Source organism: Arachis stenosperma, chromosome 2 (genome assembly GCF_014773155.1).
Source record: "Arachis stenosperma cultivar V10309 chromosome 2, arast.V10309.gnm1.PFL2, whole genome shotgun sequence".
Taxonomy (NCBI): domain Eukaryota; kingdom Viridiplantae; phylum Streptophyta; class Magnoliopsida; order Fabales; family Fabaceae; genus Arachis; species Arachis stenosperma.
In genome coordinates, this window is record NC_080378.1 from 52,794,331 (window position 1) to 52,817,097 (window position 22,767).

General features: G+C 35.1%; 1 protein-coding gene and 1 pseudogene across 2 annotated transcripts; both read left to right on the forward strand.

Annotated features, from left to right (window-relative positions):
* Nucleotides 1-6,802: 6,802 nt before the first annotated feature.
* Nucleotides 6,803-12,973, forward strand: LOC130962281 (PH, RCC1 and FYVE domains-containing protein 1-like; annotated as a pseudogene).
* Nucleotides 12,974-14,974: 2,001 nt separating this feature from the next.
* Nucleotides 14,975-20,972, forward strand: LOC130961213 (uncharacterized). 2 transcript variants are annotated; one of them, XM_057886962.1, is made up of 6 exons: nt 14,975-15,699; nt 17,706-19,361; nt 19,448-19,586; nt 19,703-19,850; nt 19,944-20,189; nt 20,407-20,972. In XM_057886962.1, the coding sequence occupies exons 2-6, from the start codon at nt 17,717-17,719 to the stop codon at nt 20,683-20,685; spliced, it is 2,457 nt and encodes an 818-aa protein (XP_057742945.1). In that variant the 5' UTR covers nt 14,975-15,699; nt 17,706-17,716; the 3' UTR covers nt 20,686-20,972. The 2 variants fall into 2 exon arrangements, with proteins under 2 accessions (XP_057742945.1, XP_057742946.1); XM_057886963.1 differs by lacking the exon at nt 14,975-15,699 and having other exon boundaries at nt 17,696-19,361.
* Nucleotides 20,973-22,767: the final 1,795 nt, after the last annotated feature.

Consider the following 22,767-nt stretch of genomic DNA (forward strand, 5'->3'; position numbering starts at 1 on the left):
TTGCTTCATCACCTAACATAAACCGAAGAATTTTTCTCAAAGTTTTGCCATCTTATGCAATAATTTTTAAGGGAATCATTCACATCAACTTGTATATAAACTCCTTGAGTTATTTGCATGAATTATGCCAAATTTTACTTAGTTCTTGGTTCATGGATGCATGGAGGAAAATCTCACAAAATTGCTCATTTATTTCAAAGAAAGTGAATGAAACTAAGCCAAAACTAACTAAACTAACTAGTTAAAATGGTAAATATGAGAATGCATCATAGTTGCCCATCATACAGCTTACCAACTTCACTTGCCTTTATGGGAGACTCGCTTCGGGCAAGTTCGGATCACTTACAATATATTATTCTATGAAGGAAGGGGTTGGTGGGTTAGGAACACTTTTTAATATGATTTTTTTTCGTATTTGTTCGATGAGAAATGCAAGATGAGAACCCATCTCTTTTTGACTGGGAAATGCTACTCCAATTTTTCCACTTTCTCCATCCCTCTCTATCAAAATGATCAAAAAGGAAGGTGAGATTGCTTCTTATTCTCGTGTTCGATCCGTTCTATTTTTGCCTCGCTCGTTGTCACCTATGTTAAAGAAAGGTTTGGAACAATGTAGAGAATGAGGAGGGGCCGAGAATCTTCCTCTATACAGTGCATCTCAGGGCTCAACTCCCCCCTGAATAAATAAGGCCCTGTTAGCCTGCCTGGGCGAGGGGATAGGGAAAAAGGACCGAAGCCCCCTTCAGTCTGCCAGGGACTGAACAGGAGTTAGCTCTATAAATTGTAGTGCCGAGTGTAGTGTGGTATAGTAGTAGAAACTTCTAGGCCCCTTCCTGGCTACTAGATCACTCCCGTGCTTTGGATAATACGGACCCTCTAGCATCCATTGCAGCAGTACCTTTTCATGATGGGATAGGAGAGTTTAGCACAGTTCTTTGAATCAATCATTGAATAAAAAAAATTCTTTCTTATATAAATCTAAATTGGATAGGATAGATGGATCTATCTTTCTATTAATATATATGACTAAAAAAAGTCTTTCTATAGTTAAGTAGCACAACAAATTGCCCCCAATCAAGGATTTGGCCAGGAAAGACTACACTGCTTAGGGCCCAGGAAACAAAGGAAATGAGCTCGACTGCTTATCCTCCACACTTAGTTTTCTCCGTGCCTGTTTCGCATGCGCTTCACACATTATTGGGGCTTTTCTCTCCTCTTATTTATTCCTCATTGGACAGTTCGAATGGACTTCACCATTCTTTCCTAACTAAAATTGAAAAGGCTTATGTCACATTGAGATGTCGATTAGTTTTCTGCCCTGGGAATTTGTACCCCCTATTTTGACCTTTGTTTGGACCCTTCATCTTTTTTAATGGAGGCCTGACCCATGTCATTCCAACAACCGACAGGGAGCACCTCAGTATACGATCGCACGCAATAACTGGGAGTCCTTTTACACCTTAGGCCAACTTCAATTCACCAAATCAAGTTTCATCTAGTGTAGTTATTGTGGACTCGTACAAGGATATTGAGTAGACGGTTGATGTATCCGACTCTATCCTATCTTTCGTAGCATGCATACCCATCTGTATCGCAACTGATTCGTTAAGTTCAAAAATTTCGACATCATAATTTAAAAATTTAAAGGTGAGATTTGAATTCAGTGAATTTTTCGAATGAAAAAGTATAATTTTCGGCAAAAATTGCGTAAAAATGCATATCGATAAATTAGCCAGCTGTACTGGCTTAAGTCTGTCTGATACTACGAGTGAGAAAATAAAACTACAAAAAAACTTAGAAAAACATTTAGAATTGAAAATTGGACACTAATTCTATAGATTTTGGCCCGAAGTTGGGCCAAACGAACCAAAAATGCTAACTGGTTGGACCAGACCTAGGTTTGGCCCAAGCCCAACATGTATATAAGCTAATTAGAGGCCATTCAGCCTCATAACACACACAAAAAGGAAAGTGTGAAGCTGAATGAAGAAGAAAGGGTTTGAGTTTCCACTATTCATTCATCACTTTTCCAAGCTCATAACTTGAGCTATAGAGCTCCGATTTGCATGCCGTTTAAGGCCACGTAAAACTCTCGTTGAGCCCATCATTTCTAGCTAGAAAAAGTTGGTATGAACTCGAAATCCATACTCCAATTCTCTGTCCTAACATATTTTGCATTTTGAATTTGGTTGTTCAGTAGATTTTGTGCTTTTGATTGTTTAGGTGGTATCCAACATTGAAAAATTATTGGGTTTTGTCCCAGTCTACAGTGAATAAGATAAGAAAGCTCTTGAACCTTGTGGGTTGTCAATTTGTTAAACCTTAAGATTGATTTTTGGTAACTTGTATGGTTATAGCTTGAATTATTGTTGAGTTGGAGTTGAATTAAAGAATTGGTGCACTTGGAGTTGATCCTTCGTGGCTAGGCATTGTTGAGCTTGTTTGAGGAATCAATTTGGTGCATCTTTTTTTGTGTGAGAATCAGCCAATGTGTAGTTTCGGTTTCCTTTAGTTAATATGTAATATTTCATGAAATTTAGGCTAGTGACCTTTAAGATATTATTGAATAATTAGGTGTATGATTAATTAATATAAATTGTTATGTTTGATGATGAGTGTATGATGACGATGATGATGATATGGAGTCTTAGATATGTGTGGTATATGAGTTATGATGAAGATTGAATGAGTTGCATGTGTTGGAGTATGATTATGATGATAAAATGATGAGTATTAATATTGGTTATGATTGATGATGATTAATAATGTGATTAATATTGAGGGTGATGTTGATATGATTTAATGAAAATCGAAGAGCATCGATGTGATTTAGGTTGAATAATTGAGGAATGTTTGATATAAAGTCTTGAGTTATTTTGGTATTGTTTAGGTTGTCAGTAAAATTGGTTTGAATTGAGAGATTTGGTGTTTTTGAGGATTTGGCAACTTGGGTAAAAAAAATTTTAAACTAATTTCGACGGGTCATAACATGTCCCTTGGAGTTTGGATTCAAGTGAAATTTATTTCAAATTAAAGATGGTTGAGAGAACTTTAAGACGATATAAAGAATAGAGAAATTGAAATTTCGTAGAGAAAGTTATGAATGTTGGAAGTTAGGTGCAAAAAACTGAAATCTGTAAAATTGCAGAAATTCTGGTTGTGTGCCCACGCACACTATCGTGTGCACGCACGGACCAGAGTGTGTGTGGCGACTCGCTCTTACGTACGAGGAGGTGTGCGTATGCACACCCTGAAAAATTTTCAAGTTGTGCATACACACAACATCATGCGTACACATGAGCTGGTAAATCTTTTTGGTGCGTGCGAACGCACGGCTATCATGCGTACGCACAGCCTTGTTTTTTCCACCTAAAATTCTGTTTTTAACTATTTTACCTTTTTGACAAGTTTGTAAACTTCCATAACACTCGTTTAAGACCCCTTAGCTAGTATTTAGGCTTTAGATTAAGGGAGAGTGTATTGAGTAGACTTAAATGGATATTTTTGTTATGGGATTAGAGCCGATGACTTAGACTTGGGAAGTATAATGGATGGACTTGTTAATGTGAATTGGTGGAGTGCTATATTGACAATGAATTTGAGTGGTTGAGAACTAATGATGATTTCAATGAGATGAGAACTTGAAAGTAAATGATGATATGTTCTTTTGGTAAGTTACTATGCACCTCGGGTAAGGATGGTGGTGAATCCCGCTTGTTGAGGTAGCGGCGTCGGCGTAGGGACTGTAGCAGTCTCCTGCCTATGTTCAGATGTGAGGGTTAAGGTAGTATCCCGCTCGCATAACCTTCTTTACTGCAAGAGTGTGCAGGGCTTTATATCTCTGGGATGCGCATGAAAGTTAGGCGGGTACTATATCCTTGGATTAATAGTGAGTATGGCACTATATCCCTGGGTGCACAAAAGTGAGCAGCGCACTATATCCCTGGGCATGGCAGAAAGGCTACATTCGAAAGGATGTGCTGGGTTGGCAACTTTGAACCAACAATGTGATATCACAACCAATAGGACAGATATTCATCATATGTATCTTCTATATGCTTGTTTGCTTTGTTTAACTTCTGTTATGCCTAAATGAATCACATGCCTACTTGCTATTTGTTTTACTTGCTGTATATGTATATTACTTGTGCTTTACTTGTTTGCATTACCTGTGTTTTCTGTTAGGATTGAGGAGATTTGGTAGGCGGTGGCAATGGGATCGCATGGAGGATAGGTTGGTGAAGGCTGTGGGACAGCGGTGACTAGTATTAGTTAAAATTTTCTTAAGTTAGATTACCTTGTTTATGGTTAATTTATATCTTTCATAAGCTTGAATGTCTTGTATCAATGTGAAATTCTAGGATTGTCTTTGTCTTTCCGAAATCTTATATCTTATCTATTGGACACTGTTACCATACTGAGAACTTCTGATTCTCATACCATATGTTGTTGTTTTTCAGATGCAGTTCGTAACCCACCTCGGTGAGTTTGCGGATGGTGATAGAGCAGAGGATGGTTTTCTTTTGTATTTTATTTATTTTGATATAGCATTCTCTCACTTTTGGATTATTGTATTTTGTTGCCTTAGAGGCTTTACTTTTGAAAACTTTGAGAGATAGGATGTTGCTGTTTTAAACTTCAAAACTTTGTTGTATTCAGGTTGAGCTGGCTGACTTAAACTCCGCAGGCTGTGACTTATTCTCTATTCTATGAGTCTTTGATCCTTTATTCCTTTCATCGGATTTCTAGTTATATTATTTCTTGATTATATACTATTGTATGGAGTTTTAGAACTGTCGTGATACTTTATCGCTTTTACTTCACATATATAAGGTGAAACTTAGTATGATAGGGTGTTACACTACGTGTCCGGTGCACGGAGACTCCGGTCCCCCAAACTTACTTACTTACTCGTGGCAACCTTCCGGCCGAGGCCTGGCTTGCGTCATTCCAACAATTGGCGGAGAGCAGCTCAATATACGATCGCCTGCAGTAACTGGTTGTCCTTTTACCTCGTACAATGATATTGAGTAGATGGTTCATGGTTGATATATCAAACTCTACTCTGTCGTAGTATGCATTTCCATCGATATCGCAACTAATTCGGTAAGCTATGTATCCGATGCACCGAGGCTTCGAACTTCCAGACTTACTTACTTTCTCATGGCAACTTTTCAGCCGCCCAAAAACCTATAACGCTAGTTACTACTTCCATTGGGGCTAGGAAGTAAGCCCCACAACCCAAAGCGACAAACAACTAATAGAATTTGCTATAAAAGTCGACTAATGGGAGTATTCTTGCCTATGAAAACATAGTAAAAGAGAAGGTAATAGCCCAAATAGAATTCGTTTTGGCTATACTGCCCAAATCCGCTATATATAATGCAAAAACTATGGCGAATTATCTATGGTCATTAATGCATAAATTAAGATACCAATTAGTAGTGATTGAATTCCTTCTATGATTCCACATGAAAAATAAGTACGAATATATATAATCTACATGTCCAATTAAACCTTCCATTTCTATCCTTCCAAAATGGTGACATTTTCATTTTTCCCAGTGGTACTCCCTTAGTTTCTAATTTTATATTATTAAGTTAGAAAATTACATACGATAAAAATAAAAAACTTAATAGAATTAACTTAACGTTTAAACCTAATAAAGTACAAAATCAAACTTTTTAATTAAAATATTAATTATGTCATATGTCACTTTTACTACGTAATTGGTCAATAATCTTAATGTAGCTTACAAAGAAAATACGAGTTTAATTTAGGGAAGATGTTAATGTTATTATAGTAAAAGAATTTTAAATTTTTTATTTTGATAAATAGAAAACAAATTTTGCTTCTTTTTATAATTTTTAATTAATAATTTTTAAAGATATCTATTATTTTCAAATTTTTATAATTAAAATTTATCTTTCTTGTGTTCTAAGAACACATGCTTAAGTTTATAAATTAAAAATTTTTTTACCAAAAATATAAAAAATTATTAAAATTTATCAAATACATCATAACTAAACCTTTATAATTATTAGATCATTTATCCATACTAAACTATTCGAATTCTTAATAATATAACTTATTCGATATAAAAATATTATTTATACAATAAAATTAATTATTTAAATTAATTATTATTATATTTATATATAAATATATGTGTGATTTAATATATTTTTAATATGTATTTAAATTTTAATATATATTTTATATTAATAATTAATTTTAATGTACGCGTAAGATACTCGTATTCAATATTGTGTTTATACGTAATGCTAAAAAAAACTTTAGTGCAACCGATGGACATAGCCTCGAAAAACTAAGAAAATAATGTTTAAAAAAACTAAGACGAAGGTAAAGCATAGTGTGTCTAGTTAAAGAAGCGCGCCAATATCTCAAACCCGTCTCTTCTACGTAACTTTCGCATTCTCTCTCTCTCTCAGAACTGCTCATTGCAATCATTCTCAGAAATTCATCACACCCTTCTTCATGCTAATTTCAGAGGTACTTTTGCCAAAATTTCAATCTTTTTTGGTGCTGCATGAAAGATCTTCATCTGGATCATTCTATGGTTTCTAAATCTGTCCCCCATGCATATCCATTTTTGAGCTTCAAGCATTTTCCTTTTTCCCAACAGATAAAACAAATTAAAAGAATAAAAATATTTAATGTTTTCTTTGGGGAAAATTTCAATGTTAAGGTATTTTTGGTGATTTTGATGAGAGGCCCAAGTAGAAAGGATGGTGCTTGAGTTTTTTCTTCAGTTGTTCTCTTGCAGTTTCTTTCAGATGGAATGGCAGATCCAGCTAGTTATGGGAATTATGACCGTGATATTGAGCAAGTTAGTTCCAATCTTAGAAACTTTGATTCTTCAGATTACATTTCTTTAATTGCAGGAATTATCATCAACTTTTGTGTCCATATGAACATACATTGAGTTAACAGATATTATGAAAAGATAACTCAAAATATTAGGGCTCTTTCCTTTGATTGTTTGATTGTTCATATGCTAAGTTTGTGAATTGGAAGGTATGACTATTGATGGTACTCCACCTACAATTTATTTGATTGCTTGTGTGGCCACTATAGCAGTAGGCTTCTTGAACATTTTTCACTGAACATCAAGGTTGCGTTTGGGATGAGGGACATGATGAGACAGATGCAAAAAATGGGAAACTAATGCTCTTCTTTATGAGATGCATATAGAGACAGTTTGTTTCAATCTTGCGGTGTCTATCTTCTGTTTCACCAACCATATCTATATACCTCCATATCTGAGTATTTGTGTCTTTAAGACCAACCAAATAGGAGCCCAATATATTACAATTAGTGGATAATGGAACACAAGCAGAATACTGGTACTAAATAAGCAAATGTATAGGGAACACAATCTTTCATTCAAATGGAACGCTATTTAGTTATTATCATTTTCTTACATAGTTTTTGATTGGGTAATGATTAGATTCACTTCTTAGCTTATCAATGGGAAATATATTAAGTAAAATAGTGACCAATAAAGTAGTTCTTTTTTTATGCAATAAGAATTTGTTGATAGTATTATATTTTCCAATATTGATTATAATGATGAGGTGCCTTAGGTATTAAAAGTTAATTTCCATTTTACATCTTGATGCAGGCACTAATTATTTTAAAAAAGGGCAGTCAATTAGTAAAGTATTGTCGAAAAGGGAAGCCAAAAGTTGTTCCATTTAGGCTCTCAGCAGTAAGTTCCTTTTTCTTTTGTGAAAAGTTTACATGCATGCATATCATATAGTTTGAATTTCACATCTTTGTATAAAAGGTTCATACTTTATGCCATTGACAGGATGAAACAAAGCTGATTTGGCTTTCTCATGGAAAGGAAAAGAGTCTAAAGTTATCTTCTGTTTCACGCATAGTCCCTGGACAGAGAACAGTATGTGACATGCTTGTTATTTGGATACTATATTTATTTAGGATGCACTTAACCCAAATATATCAATTTTGTAGGCTGTCTTTAGAAGATATTTGCGCCCTGAAAAGGACTACCTGTCATTTTCACTTATTTACAAAAAAGGGGAACGATCACTTGATTTGGTCAGAAAACATAGTAACTTCCATCACATTGATTTCTTGCAGAAAACTTCAACTATATTGATTTTCCTTATTTCATATTTCTAGATCTGCAAGGACAAAGCTGAGGTGGAGGTATGGTTTGCGGGCCTTAACGCATTAATATCTTCTGGACATAATAGTAAGCGCCCTAGAAGTGAGTTTACAGATGTGAGTTTTAATGGAATTTCTTTGAATGATACTCTATTTTTCAGATTACTTAGTTTACATCTTGCCAAATAGTTCCTAATTCCAATTAACTCCTTTAGTCTCTAATTAATTGGTTTCTTATATATGATAATTCTATTGGTTATCTAAAATTTAAGTTTTTGGAGAAATGAATTAACCATCTTTTCTTAATTTCATTTGCAGGATTGTTCTGACTTTGCTCATAATGAACGTCCTTTTGGAGTGGCATTAGAGTTTGCTTCAACCATCGCCCGTGGCAGGTTTTCTGTGGATTCATCTTCTCATGAGTCTTCATTGGATTCAGCAGGATCAGATGTGGCACCAGAAGCTTCAAATATGCCAGTGAGGACAAGTGGAGGAGATGGTTCTTCTCGTATCAGTGTGTCAAGTGTTGGCTGTGCAAGTAGTGTATTGTCCGGACAAGACGACATAGAATCTCTCGGAGATGTCTTCATATGGGGAAGAATTTGGGCACATGGAGCCTCACATGATGGGTTTGGGAGTCAGGTCCTTTCGACAAAGAATGTGCTAACTCCTAAGTCATTAGAGTCTAATATTGTTCTTGATGTTCATCAGATCGGGTGTGGTGTACATCACATTGCTCTCATTACAAGGCAAGGAGAGGTGTTTACATGGGGAGATGACTCTGGAGGGAGACTTGGTCATGGGCTTCATAAAAATCGTGGGAGACTGCAACTCGTGGAGTCTTTAGCTGTTACTAGTGTAGGTTTTGTTGCATGTGGTGAATACCATACTTGTGCTCTGTCTACACATGGTGATATATTTACTTGGGGTGATGACATACATAATGCAGGACTTCTTGGGCATGGCACTGATGTGAGCCATTGGATACCAAAGAAGATTGGAGGACCTTTAGATGGACTTCTCGTTGTATCTGTAGCATGTGGCACATGGCATTCAGCATTGGTTACCTCCATTGGAAAACTGTTTACCTTTGGTGATGGAAAATTCGGTGTCTTGGGCCATGGAGATCGAGATAGTGTATCATATCCGAAGGAGGTGCGCTTAATGTGTGGACAAAGGGCAATCAAAGTTGCATGTGGAGTATGGCACACTGCAGCAATTATAGAGGTTGTTGATCATTGTGGTACAAATGCATCTTCATCTAGGAAGCTTTTCACATGGGGCGATGGCGACCAATATCGTCTTGGCCATGCTAGCAAGAATACCTATCTTCAACCAACTTGTGTCTCTGCACTGAGTGACTATAGTTTTCATCAGGTAGCATGTGGGACCACTATGACTGTTGCCCTCACTGCCTCTGGTCAGGTCTTTACTATGGGAGAAACTAAATATGGTCAACTAGGAAATCCAATGTCCAATGGAAGAACACCAAGTCTGGTCAAAGATAATTTAGTGGGTGAGGTTGTAGAGGAAATATCATGTGGTTCACATCATGTTGCTGTGGTGACTTCAAAAGGTGAACTATATACATGGGGCAGAGGTGCCAATGGAAGATTGGGACATGGAGACACAGATGACCATAACACACCAATTTTGGTTGAAGCCTTTAGAGACAGACACGTAAAGCATGTTTCGTGTGGCTCAAGCTTTACATTTTGTGTATGCATACATAAGTGGATTTCTGGAGCTGACCAATCACTTTGCTCGGGTTGCCGGCAACCATTTGGTTTTACAAGAAAAAGGCATAATTGTTATAATTGTGGATTGGTGTATTGCCATCCTTGTAGCTCCAAAAAGTCAATAAGAGCAGCATTGGCTCCAACACCTAGCAAACCACATCGTGTGTGTGACTCTTGTTATTCCAAGCTTAAAGTTCCTGAGACTAGCAGTGCTTCTTCCACTTATAATAAGGATGTTACTCGTGCTCATAGAAAGGAAAGATTTGATACAAGAGAGGCAAAGAATGCGAAAATTCTCTCATCTCCCAGCACCGATCCTGTAAAATACTTTGAGACATTGACGGGTAAGAATATAACTTTGCATGACTCTTCTTCCACAGTCCGAGTTGCTCAAGCTCCTTTGCGTATTCCAATGGATAATGTGTTTCCAAGTTCATCTAGTGTCATGCAGAATGCTTCTGTTCCCGTTACACAATCAACTCAACCTCCAACTCCACCTACACCAAGTAATTTAAGACCTCCATCACCGTATGCAAGGAGACCAAGTCCACCACGTTCTAGTTCCCCCGGATTTTCAAGAAGCCTCATCGATAGTTTAAAGAAGACAAATGATCTTTTGAATCAAGAAGTCTCTAAATTAAAAAACCAAGTAAATTTTAGTCTTAACATGCTTTAGGTTTAGTTCTTAATCCTCGTATCAACATGTCTTGTTGATTAATTATTTCTTACGAATGTTTATTTTCTGGATATAGAATCAAAATTTGAAGCAGAAGAGTGACATGCAAGATATCAAGATTCGGGAACTTGAGAAAAAGATTGAGGAATCTACCTCATTGGTTAAAGAGGAATCATCTAAGCATAGAATACTGAAGGAATATCTCCAGTGCATGACAGATCAGGTACCTCTATTGAACATTGTTAAAGCATTACTTATCAAGATCGGCATAAAATGAAAAATCATACAATTGGCAAGAAAATATGTCTGTGTAGTTTAAGAATCAAATCCCATTGATGAACCTGTTAATCGTTTGGTAATAAGTACTTTTTCTCATTTTTGGTTCCATACATATGGATAAACTCTCAATGACGATTCTTTTATCTTTAGATTTTCTCAACTTTGTGGATAAGGAATGAAAACTATTCTCCTTTGTTGATATTGTGGTTTTAGATAAGTAAGTCAGAAAGAGAAGACAAAATAGGGATTGATCAAACATGCGTCCAATAATAAATTACTAGATTTTAGTGCATGTGTTGGATGAGACAAATATTTTTAGAGGTCCATGAAAGCGTTTTGTTATTCTAACACCATAAGAGTTAAGAAAACATTAATTGATCAAAACACAGTTAAGTTAGCTATCTTTATTCTTTATGAAGAGCTAAATTTTGAACAGGAACTTCTGTGAATTAAAAGAAACAAAAGTTTTCAAAGTTCAAACAATTGAAATATGTTGAAGGATCTTTTGATTTGGTGACCTTTGGCAGCTAATTGAGTCGGTTAATTAAATAGTAAAAAGTAAAAACTTTGTTATCTTCGAATATGAATAAATATCCATTTTTTATTTCGACAAAAGTTTCAAATGACAAGTCAGTTTCTTAAGATTTAAAAATCTTTAGTCCCTCTATACAAATAAGTATATTTAAAAATTTTCAATATTTTTATAAGGAGGGACTGACTAACATGCCACTTTTTAAATGGTGAAAAAATGTAAGAACTTTGAAATACCAAAGGACTAATTTGTCCTATAAATTTGTTAGAGACCAAAATGAATATTTACTCTCCATATTACAAATATGGAATCTTGTACGTACACACTAGCAAAAGTGTTTTACTCTCACATCTACTTTTAATAGCATGTCATTTAAAAATGATTAATATTGGTGATTATGATTTCTAGCATGTCATTTAAAAAGTGTTTTACTCTCACATCTACATTTGTTTTCTTTTATTTATTTGTTTATCACTTTATCTATCTATTTGTGGGTTTCAGTTGAGGGAAGTGACTGAGAACTTGCCACCAGTTCCTGACTATGAATCTTTAATAACCTTGCATACTCATGCTGAGACATTTCTTAAAGAAAATATGGAATTCAAATCCTTATTTGCATCAACGTTGGAATCAAGGTCACAAAGTGCAAATGATTTACATGGCGCACACAATGACTCTCGTAAACAGCCAGAACAAAAAATGGAAGAAACCGTTGATGCTGCTGGAGCTGGTTCATCTATGAATGGAGGAAATGCTCTTCAAGAAAGCAATGAGTCATCTTTGTTGAGTCCAAATAAGCCAAGATCATCTAATCCACACAGACCCGGGAATGAGAAACAAGAAGAAATAGTGACCATCGAACAATTTGAACGTGGTGTTTATGTAACATTTGTAGAATTACCTTCTGGTGGAAAAGTTTTTAAACGAATTAGATTCAGGTACTGGTCACTTGCTAATACAATAAATTCTCAGATGATATTTCATATTCCATCTGAAATTTACTAATGATTCAATCTTTGAAAATTCCTGCTTCTCAATATGGGGATGTGCATTGCATGCGACTAAAGCATTGTAAGGATATGATTTCATCTCTTTCTTGTTTTCCTTTTTTTCTTCTCGGTGCAGTAAGCGCAAATTTGACGAGACTCAAGCAGCAGAATGGTGGAACCAAAACAAAGATAGGGTGCTTATGAAATATAGTCCAGAATCTGTACAGGATGCAGCTACTGGCTCATCTATTAGCCCCACCAGAAGTTGAATTCATGTTGATGCATAACCTTCCTCTTAGGGTGTGTAGTTGGGGGCAAAAAAATGGGGCTTATGAAGTTCTTCCATAGAATTTTCACCCCAATGATATAGATTAGAAGCATAATCAATTTACTAAGTGTATAGATCAGTATTAGGAAAAGTAGTTCAAAATTAAAATACTCTGGATATGACCTGTAACAGAGGATAGAATGGTAGGAATAACAAAAAGGTTTAGTTATAGCAAGATTTTGATGTTAACTTGCTTTAGATTATGGAGCTCTGATAAGATTTTTTTTTTTCTTTCTTTTTGAGCCATCACATGAGACAGCTCTTAATTTTGGTATTGTACATCTCTACATGTGTAACTTTAACTCCTTTAACAAGTCTTGAGAAGCAAGAAATGTATGAATGACGGATAATGTTACAAGCTCAGTTACTTTTCTATAGATGGTCAGTCAAGCTTCTTGCTTCATTGATTTGATTACCTTTGACTAAAAATAATTTGTATATATTTGTTAAAGTTAAACTTCTGTTAATTCATTCTATTAAAATTTGTTGTTATATGCACTTGAGTAGAATACATAACTACTCCTAGAATGAACAAAGTTATAGATTTCTCACCAAAAACAGAAAGACTCTAAAAAGTGTTAAACGTAAACAAATTGATATGATAATAATGACGATGATGTTCCAATTTTGCCTGCATAAAGAAAGGACGAGATTAATATAAGACTAAAATTGAGCTTAACCATTTCTGACGTTGATATTTATTATAAAGAAATTTTGTTAATTGCAATTGCACAAATTTTTTCAAGTTTAATGTTTTTCTTTCAGAGTAAATCTCAATAGTGATCCTTGAAATTCACGCAACTACTCAATTTGGTTTTTGAAGTTTCAATTTATTTTATAGTGGTCCTCCACATTCAGTTGTTTGACATTTCGAGACTGACTCAATAGACGGAGTACTGATGTGGCTACTCTCTGCCAAGCTGGAGGTAACCAACGGCTAGATGACGTGACAAGATTGTAATTGTACTCAATTTGGTCCCTCCCTCCTTATAAAACCCTAATTCATCTCCAACTCTTTTTCTTACTCTTCTTTTTCTTCCACTTAATCAAAGCTCTCTAAACATTGAGAAACCATACTTGCAGGATATTCACAGTCCACTCAATCGAGCAACCAAATAAAATAACCTAAGTAAAAAATCATATACCAGATGAGAATTGATCTCACAGTTATCTCCAGGGATCTTAAACCCACAAACGGGACAATCTACAACATTACTTGAAGATAGTGCATTCTCATTCTCATCATCCTCCAAAGACTTGAATCGTTTCAAGTCATTATCCTTCCCCAACTGAATTCCAGAAAATGCTATTATCAGACCAAATAATCAATTCATCATTCACCATAAAGTTAAAAATGCAGAGGCAAACTGAATTTAAGGACATGTAAAATTGTGAGATGATACTTGTCTTGGGAGTTCAAAGTTCAAACAGTTGGTGGGCATTAATAGTTGATATTAGAAAGATAAAGAAAATGGAAAAGTGAGGTTATTGGATGGTATGCCTGGTAAGGAGGAAGGGTTTGGGAGAGAATGGAATGGCGATTGGGAAGGAAGCGACGCCGTTTTCCGATCAAACGAACCAAGCTTTTTCTTCCAGTCAGCATCTTAATTCGCCACTGAATTACAACAACATCATCATGATTAAAGGTGAACAAAACGCGCCGAAGAGTTTCAACTTTCAACCTTTCGGGAACCGAATGGAATGAAAATCCTCACATTTTCCAGCAATGAAATATATGTGAAAAGTGTTTGTCGTATAATTTTTTCAAATTCATGAATGTTGCCTGATTCAAGAAAAAAAAAAGTAAGAAGAAGAACACAATTCAGATAATTAGAAATGAATTAGAATTTTATAATAGAAAAGAAATTAAATTGGATACAATTACAATTTTGCTACATCATCTAGCGATTTTAAATTTTTATTTTAAAAAATAAGATATGATCTTATTTTTAAATAATTTTTTTTATAATTTTTTTTGTTTTATCTATAAAATAAACGATAGAAAATTTACACTTTATTTTTTAAATAAAATTCAAACCTCAACAAATCCATATCCCCAATTAATTAACCTTCAACAGTCACATTAACATTCCATCAACTGAGTTAGCATTAAAAATAATTTTAGGAACCACGATAGTGTCTAAAATTGGATGCGAAGACCACTATCAAAATTTAAAACTTCGAAGAACAAATTAAATAATTACGTAAATCTCAGAATAAGCTTAAAAGTTAAAACAGCCAAGAAAGCATGGAAGAACATAACTAACACATTTCGATTCAGAATCTGCAAACTAAAATTCCCAAACCCATCAAAAACCACTGTTCAACGCCTTATTTCAACCTTTCATATTCCCTTACTCATCTCAAACTTATCATAACCTCTAAAAAGCGTTTCCTTCGCCACTCTCTCACGACTCCTTGGATCCCACTCACTCTTTTATTATTTGTACTTCCCATCACTACGACCACCATGTTCAACTTAAGAACTTCACGGCTGTACACATAGATTTCCTCTCCGCCAACGAGGCTTCTCATGTGTCTTCGTGTAATAACAAAATAAATAAACACAGAAACACAAAACTCCCTCAGTCCCTCGTCAATAACACACAGAAATCTCCTCCCTCCCTACGAACCCTAACTCAACTTCCCTGAGCCTACGTCGGCGCTACTTATTCCGTTCTCCGACAGCGACGTCGACGCGGTGCTCCTCTGCTTCCTCTCTTCCGTCGGATTTCTGGTTACCTTCTCCTGTGTTGTGCGTGGTTGGAAGTTGCTGCTGCTGCACGAAGCTCGCGTTCTGCCTGCATCCTCCGTCATCGCTGCCGCCGCCAGCCCCGTCACTTGCATCATTTTCCCTGTTTTTCCTCTTCGAGAAATAAGCGGACAAGTTAACATTTCTTTCCTATGAACATCCTTTTTTTTTTCACTATTCGCACCCACACCATCTTCTTTCAACAAGAAATTATAGCTGTTGCTGTTTCTGATCTTTCAGCAATTTTCCGGTATGTTATATTTCCTTCTCTTTCTCTCTTTTCTGCTTTGCTTTGATGATTTGATATGTGAGAATATTACATTGGTTGAGATTTTGTGTTATGCATTTTCTACTTCTTGGAGGGCATTTGTGTTTCTTTATTGCTTTAGTGCTTAGGTTTTTGATAATAATTATGGATGTTTCTGAAGAACATAAAAGTGTCAGATAGTATTCATGGTGGAAAAGTGGAAAGGATCACTGTCTTTAGTTCTTCCATAAAATTTAAGTAAATATTCCTAAAACATAATTTTAAACAAATACTTTGCAATCACTGTTGTAGTGTTGTTTGTTCTTCCATAAACTCCATCATTTGATTCTAGTAAGTAGGTTTTCCTCTTCACTTTAATCTTCTTTTCTATTTGTTCCTTTTGGTTTAGGAGTATGTTTCAGATTTATCCGTTAGCCTATTTAGGAATTGGTTTGGAGTTTGGACATGTTTCTGAACAAATCACTTATGTAGCACGCTTGTCTGGGAGTAGAGATTGTGTGTATATATACTCTTTTTATGTTAAAATTTGATATATACTGCAACAGAGGTCCTATTAGGAAGTTAGGTGAAAAAAGTAGTTGCAAGTTGCAACATTTATTGTTTCAAGTTTCAAAATGTGACATTTAGGGGCAAGCATTGTTTGGACATTTAGATTTTAACACTGTTTATTATTTATTTTTTACGTCTTCAATTGAATTATGGGATTCCTAATAATATTTGGAAAAAATGGCAAACAAATTATTTGTTCCTTTTATATCTGATTATTTGGAGAGCAGTTTGTTCTGTCTCTCTATGCAACACTAAGCACTACTTTATGGCCTATGCTTTTTGTCTTCTGTATTCTGATGATGGAGCTCTTCTATTGCTCTAGAGAGTATCATAAAGTATGATCTGCCTCTATTATCTATGTAAAACTCAATAATATTTTTTAATATCTCATACAACTTTGGTTGTATTAAGAAGTTGGCTTCATCCTAGTGTATATGTTTTATACAGTTGATTTTTTTTAGTTTTAGCTTTTAACTTTGAATAAAATATATAGACCATTTTGTTAGAATTAGAAAGCATGCATCTTGATTTCCATTAATATCACTTATTTAAGACTTAAAAGATCACCATTGAATTCATGTTAATCTTGTCATTATGCTAGATTAACAAGTGTTGGAGATTTTAGATGCACCTCATTCTGAGGAGAATCAGTGGAAAGGTTTAACTCAGAGAGCATCATTCTAAGTTTTATCATTCGTCGTTTCATTTGAAACTTAAGTGATATGTGTAGGATGGTTGAGCACAAATATTGAGTATTAGATTGTGTTTGCCTTGTAGCTTTCCGTGTTCTGTTTTCTCCTTCATTAGTAATTGATGACATCAATTATTTTTTGGGTCAGATAGTATCTTTCAATTATGTCATAGTAGGCATCTTTTGTTGTTTTATTTTAGAATAAAGTCCAAAAAAGGAATAAAATATTATTCTTTTAAAATCTTGAAATTCCTTAAAATCAGTTTGACCGGTTTTTGTGTTTTAATTGCTTTGAGAACAGGTATAAACCAACTTTTTAAACTTGAAAATCGGTGTTTGTTTGTAAATGGTGATAAACTGGTCTTTTAAACAGTATATATATAGTAAAACTGGTTTTGTTTCAATACTAAAAGCTTTTATATTTTTGTGAACTAGTTTAAACCAGTAACAATAACTGATTTGCTATGTGGGAAACTGGTTAATGTGGTTTTACCACCATCATGGTCATTATAATACCCCTATCTCAATGAGATTGAACTCAATCCTCTTACAGAAATTTTATCCCCATCAACATATTCACATGCTTACCTCTCACCTCTTCCCATATATGCCAATACAGATTTGCTGAAAAGTAGGACCTGCATAAACATCAATGAAATGTTACATGGAATAATGCATTGAAAACTACAATTGATTGTACAGAATGATGAAATATGATGAATAGCTGTTTTTATTACTATTGTTTCAGTGTAAGATAATATGTCAGCACAACCTGGCATCGTGTTCTTGGAGGAATGGCTAAAGAGGAAATGTATCAATCCTGATAAATTTGTCACTAGAAAGTCTAATTCCTCATCTGCCAGAGCCATCATTCAGGCATGGGCTGAGCTCCGTGGCTCCCTTCAAAATTCATCATTTAGTCAATGTCATCTGCAATCTCTTAGAACCCTTGTTGATTCTCAAACCTCTCTCCATGTTGCTGACCCCCAAGCAAGACTTGTCCTTGGCATTCTTTCATCTTCGAACATTTCTCTTCCATATGAATCATATCCTCTTTTCTTTAGGCTTCTTTACATATGGGTACGAAAGGCTTCCAAGCCAACTGCTGCTATAATTGATTCTGCAATGGATGTCCTCTCTAACCTCTTCTCTTCTCAATTTGATTCTGGAAACTGTCATGCTTTCTTCTCTGAAAGTGTTCTCCTGTTGGGTTCCTTTTCTTTTGCATCTTCGGCATTTGAGAGTACAAAAACATTCTGTCTGGATTTACTCTCTAGAGTGTTTGTGGAGAAACGTCAGGTACTTGGTTCATTCACAGAACTTTTGCCTGATGTTTTAGCTGGAGTTGGTTATGCTTTATCATCTTCTGTGACTGTTCATTATGTTACAATATTGGATTCATTGTTTGAAATTTGGGGAACGAAAGATGGGCCTCACGGTAATATTTCTCATGGACTAATGATTCTGTATTTGACTGATTGGGTTATGTCAAACTTGATCAATTTCCAGCTTTTGAATAAAGTGCATATTTTTCTCCAAGAAACTTTTGGAACCTCTAAGGAAAACTACACTCCGTTTGTTGTTTTCATGGCTGCGGCTGGAGTTTTGAGAGCTGCAAATAGGTCTACATCAAGTGGTGTGAAATTGGACATTGTGTCTCGAATCAGAACTTGTGCAGTTGTTTGTATGGAAGCTTTAGTTAGTGATTTGGTTTTCCAGGCATTGAGATTCAAAGAGTTGAGAAATGATTCTAAAAACAGGCTTTTGCTTCAGTGTGTCTCGTTAGGATTGGTTCGAACTGGCTCTTTTTCGAGCAATTCCTCTTTCTTTGTTTGTCTTGCTTTGGCATTGTTAACTGAAATGTTTCCATTGCCCCAGTTGTATGAATCAGTGTTTAGTTCAGGCAGACTGAAGCTGAATGAAGTCAAAGAACATGTAGATAGTATCCTCTTCAAGGAAGCAGGAGTAATAACTGGGATTTTCTGCAATCAATATCTTTCAGCCGACGAAGAAAATAAGAATATAGTGGAAAACTTTTTATGGCAATATTGTCAGGATGTTTACTTTGGATATAGGCAAGTAGCTTTGCTTCTTAAAGGCAAGGCAAATGAGCTTCTTGAGGTTTTGGAAAAAATTGCTGAATCTGCTTTCCTTATGGTTGTAGTCTTTGCATTAGCTGTAACAAAGCATAAGTTGAACTCCAAATTTTCTCAAGAAATGCAAATGGAAGTTTCATTGAAGATACTAATATCATTTTCTTGCATGGAATATTTTCGCCATGTCCGCCTGCCAGAGTATATGGAAACTATTCGTAAAGTAGTTGCAACTGTAAATAAGAATGAGTATGCTTGTACATGTTTTGTGAATTCCATGCCTTCGTATTCTGACTTGACAAATGGCCCAGGTATGATTTACTCAATTTCTTTTATAATGTAGGCTTCTCATGTATTTTAATTATTTTAGCGTTTTATAATATTCTATGTCTTCTAGACCAGAAATCCAATTATTTATGGTCGAAGGATGAAGTCCAAACAGCTCGAGTTTTATTTTACCTGCGAGTCATCCCAACTTTTATCGAGTGTTTGCCCAGCCTTGCATTCAAAAATATGATAGCTCCAACGGTGTTCTTGTATCCTACATCAACTACATGTTTGATTTAGCTTGTCTTTTGTACTAAACAGCATTTCAGCTAAGTGTTATCTTATGCATCCTACATGTTTTGCTTCCTTATATATAAGAAACTAGATACTTGGAGCACCCAAATGGAAAAGTAGCCCAAGCCTCTCATTCTTTGTTTGCGGCATTTATGTCTATGGGAAAGGAATCTGAAGAGAATGATATAGCATCATTCAAGGAGCAACTTGTTTTCCATTACATACAAAGATCTTTATTGGTATTTGATTGATCCTACTAAAGAGCTTGATCCTTCTTCTAAGACCTGTTGTTTTGATATTTAATTTCTTTCTATCACCTAATATCAATACAGGGATATCCGGGAATTACTCCTTTTGAGGGTATGGCTTCTGGGGTTGTAGGGCTGGTCCAACATGTTCCTGCTGGAAGCCCTGCCACTTATTATTGCATTCAGAGTCTTGTTGACAAAGCCAATCAACTATGTTTTGAAGCCAATGTTTCGGAGGCTGATGCATGGAAGAGGCAGCAAGGAGAGCCAGAACCAAGCAAGAAATTATTGGGCTTGATCCTGCGCCTAGTTTTTCTTGTTGATATACAAGTAAGTTGTTAATTTATTAAACATTAACTGCTTTGGGTTGTACTATGCTTGACCGCTTCATGCAAAATTAAACAATAGATCATAAAAGCTCAAGGATGGTACTTACTATTCAGTTGCATGGTGTATTAATTGGACATTATGTTATTTCATTATGCATATGATATTAGTCAAATACTACTCTTAAGCCTGATTATGCAAGCCCTTTGTTACTTCTCAGGTCTTGCCCAAGTTGATGCAACTGTTGGCCCAACTTGTTACCAAGTTGCCACAAGATGCACAAGATGCGGTTCTTAATGAGTTATATTCTCAAGTGGCAAATTCTGATGATGTCATTCGCAAACCCACATTGGTTTCATGGCTCCAGTCCTTGTCTTATCTTTGCGCAATGGGTACACATCAAAATGCAGCTTCCAAAGAGAGTGAAAGTGAAGAGAATCCAACTTTGGCACGTGTTGCAGACCCATCGAGCCGTGTTAGACTAACTGCACAACTTTAAGAGATTTAGGACCAGTCTTTTATGTTTTCTTATACCTTGTACTATATACCCTGTTCTCTACTTACTGGTCCCCTCTCCCCTTAATAAAATATCCATCTCTCTTGGTAGTCTTGACATATAATTAGTGCATCTTGTTGCTGCAATGCTGCTGCTTATGTAGAGCAAAGTTTTCAACATCTAAATTTATTTCTCATTACCCAACGTGGCGCACTTTCTAATTGGGTCGATCATATTGTTCTTGATGTCAAAAATCAAAATAGTACATAAATAAAGTGGACCCCGTCTTTCCCTTTACCCCCTCATTTTCACTTCTCTCTCTAACATCTCTCCATAAACTAACTTATCTCTGCATTATTTGAGCAGCATTTAGGTTAGTCACTCTTTCATTTTTTTTATTATTATATAGAAACGTAAGATATATTTTGTTACGAAAATTTTGTAGATTAATTAGTTGTTTATGATATAGATAGTTTAAGGATTTAGTAATTATTATGTTTATATAAATTAGTTGCTTAGGATTTGTGATATATTATTAAGTATCTGTTTTGGGATTAAATATTAGGTTAGGATAAATTATTATATCATGCTTGATTATATTGTTTGAAGGTGTGATTTTGAGTTTTGAATTTGCTTGTAATGCTTAAGTTCATATTTTGATTACTTCATCATTTTTACAATTAGGTATTAACATAAAAGAGGAGGTTTAGAGCAATGGAAGGCCCAGAAAATTCACAAGAGGTTGGGGGGGGGGGGGGGGGGCAAAATAAACATAAGAATTAACAAAGTATAATTTATAGAATGTATATATATCAAGTCAATAATTACATTATATAAAAGTCAAATTTTAACAACATTTTAAGGTTTTGATACTTTTAGATTTGTTTAGCGATGTTTTATGGAGCTAAAATGATCAATTATTATTTCTCAGGTAAATTTTAAACTAATTTCCTTTTAAATACATATTATATCATCCGCTAAAAGTCTCTTTTTTTTTTTTTTTTTCAAGAGCTTTTCTCTCCACTGTATAAGAGAAAGAAACCTAGAACGAGAAGATAGAATTATATCATCCGCTAAGTGTAAGTTTTATTACATATTTATATATTTAGATTTTATACTCTTATTTTTTTTAAGGAAAACGCTACTTGATAGTTATATTACAATACACATTATACATATTAAGTTACTGATAAGATAATGTTTTTAGGTGTATAATGTACTAAAATATAATTAATTAATGATACACATAATAACACTACTATCTACTAACTATTTAAAAAAAAAATTAGGCGAGGGGAGAGGGACCATTGTCACAGCCTTGGACACACTCTAACGCTATCGTGACGGTACTCGGACTAACTCAACTTCTTGAGCTAAGACCAAGTCAGCCTAACCCTCAATACTTAGCAAGAAAGCTAAGAACACAAGAGAACACAAGAAAAAGGAAGCTTTGGTGGAGGAACACTTTATTACTCAAGTGTTTGTTACAAATGATTCACACACCCTCACACTAACTCTTACCTCCTATTTATAGCCATCCACCTCCTCAATGGATGGTTAGGATTAAATCTAATCAATGGTCTAGATTAATCATCTAGAACCTTTTTTATAAATATCTATCCTACCACTACTTTCTAAATACTTCTAGATTGTTCCATACAACTCTTCATACTTTTATATCAATCCACACTCTTCTAGAATATTCTATGATCTTCTAGAGTCTTCTAGAATCTTCTAGGGTATTCCAGGAACTTCTAGGACATTCTAGAACGTTCCAGAACCATCTAGAGTATTCTCAAACACTCCAAAAAACTATACAAACACTGTTAAATCTAACCTTCTAAAAATTTACCGTGACATTCTCCCCCACCTAATGTGCAGACGTCCTCGTCACGTTCTGTTCATGATAGCGCTCTAGGTGTTCTTGGAATTGCCACAGATCTTCACGAGCTTCCCAACTGGCTTCAGTTATCGGAAGTCATTTCCACTTGATCAAGTATTGGATACTTGGTGGTACTCCTCTTCGTCGCACGACGCGATTAGCTAAGATCTCTTCGATTTCTTTATCAAAGGATCTAATCACCA

Excerpts from the sequence above, each read along its gene's own strand:
- LOC130961213 (XM_057886962.1), top strand. The coding sequence starts at position 17,717 with ATGTCAGCACAACCTGGCATCGTGTTCTTGGAGGAATGGCTAAAGAGG. Across the intron at positions 19,362-19,447 it reads TGACTTGACAAATGGCCCAG|ACCAGAAATCCAATTATTTA; the intron begins GTATGATTTACT and ends TATGTCTTCTAG. Across the intron at positions 19,851-19,943 it reads ACATACAAAGATCTTTATTG|GGATATCCGGGAATTACTCC; the intron begins GTATTTGATTGA and ends ATATCAATACAG.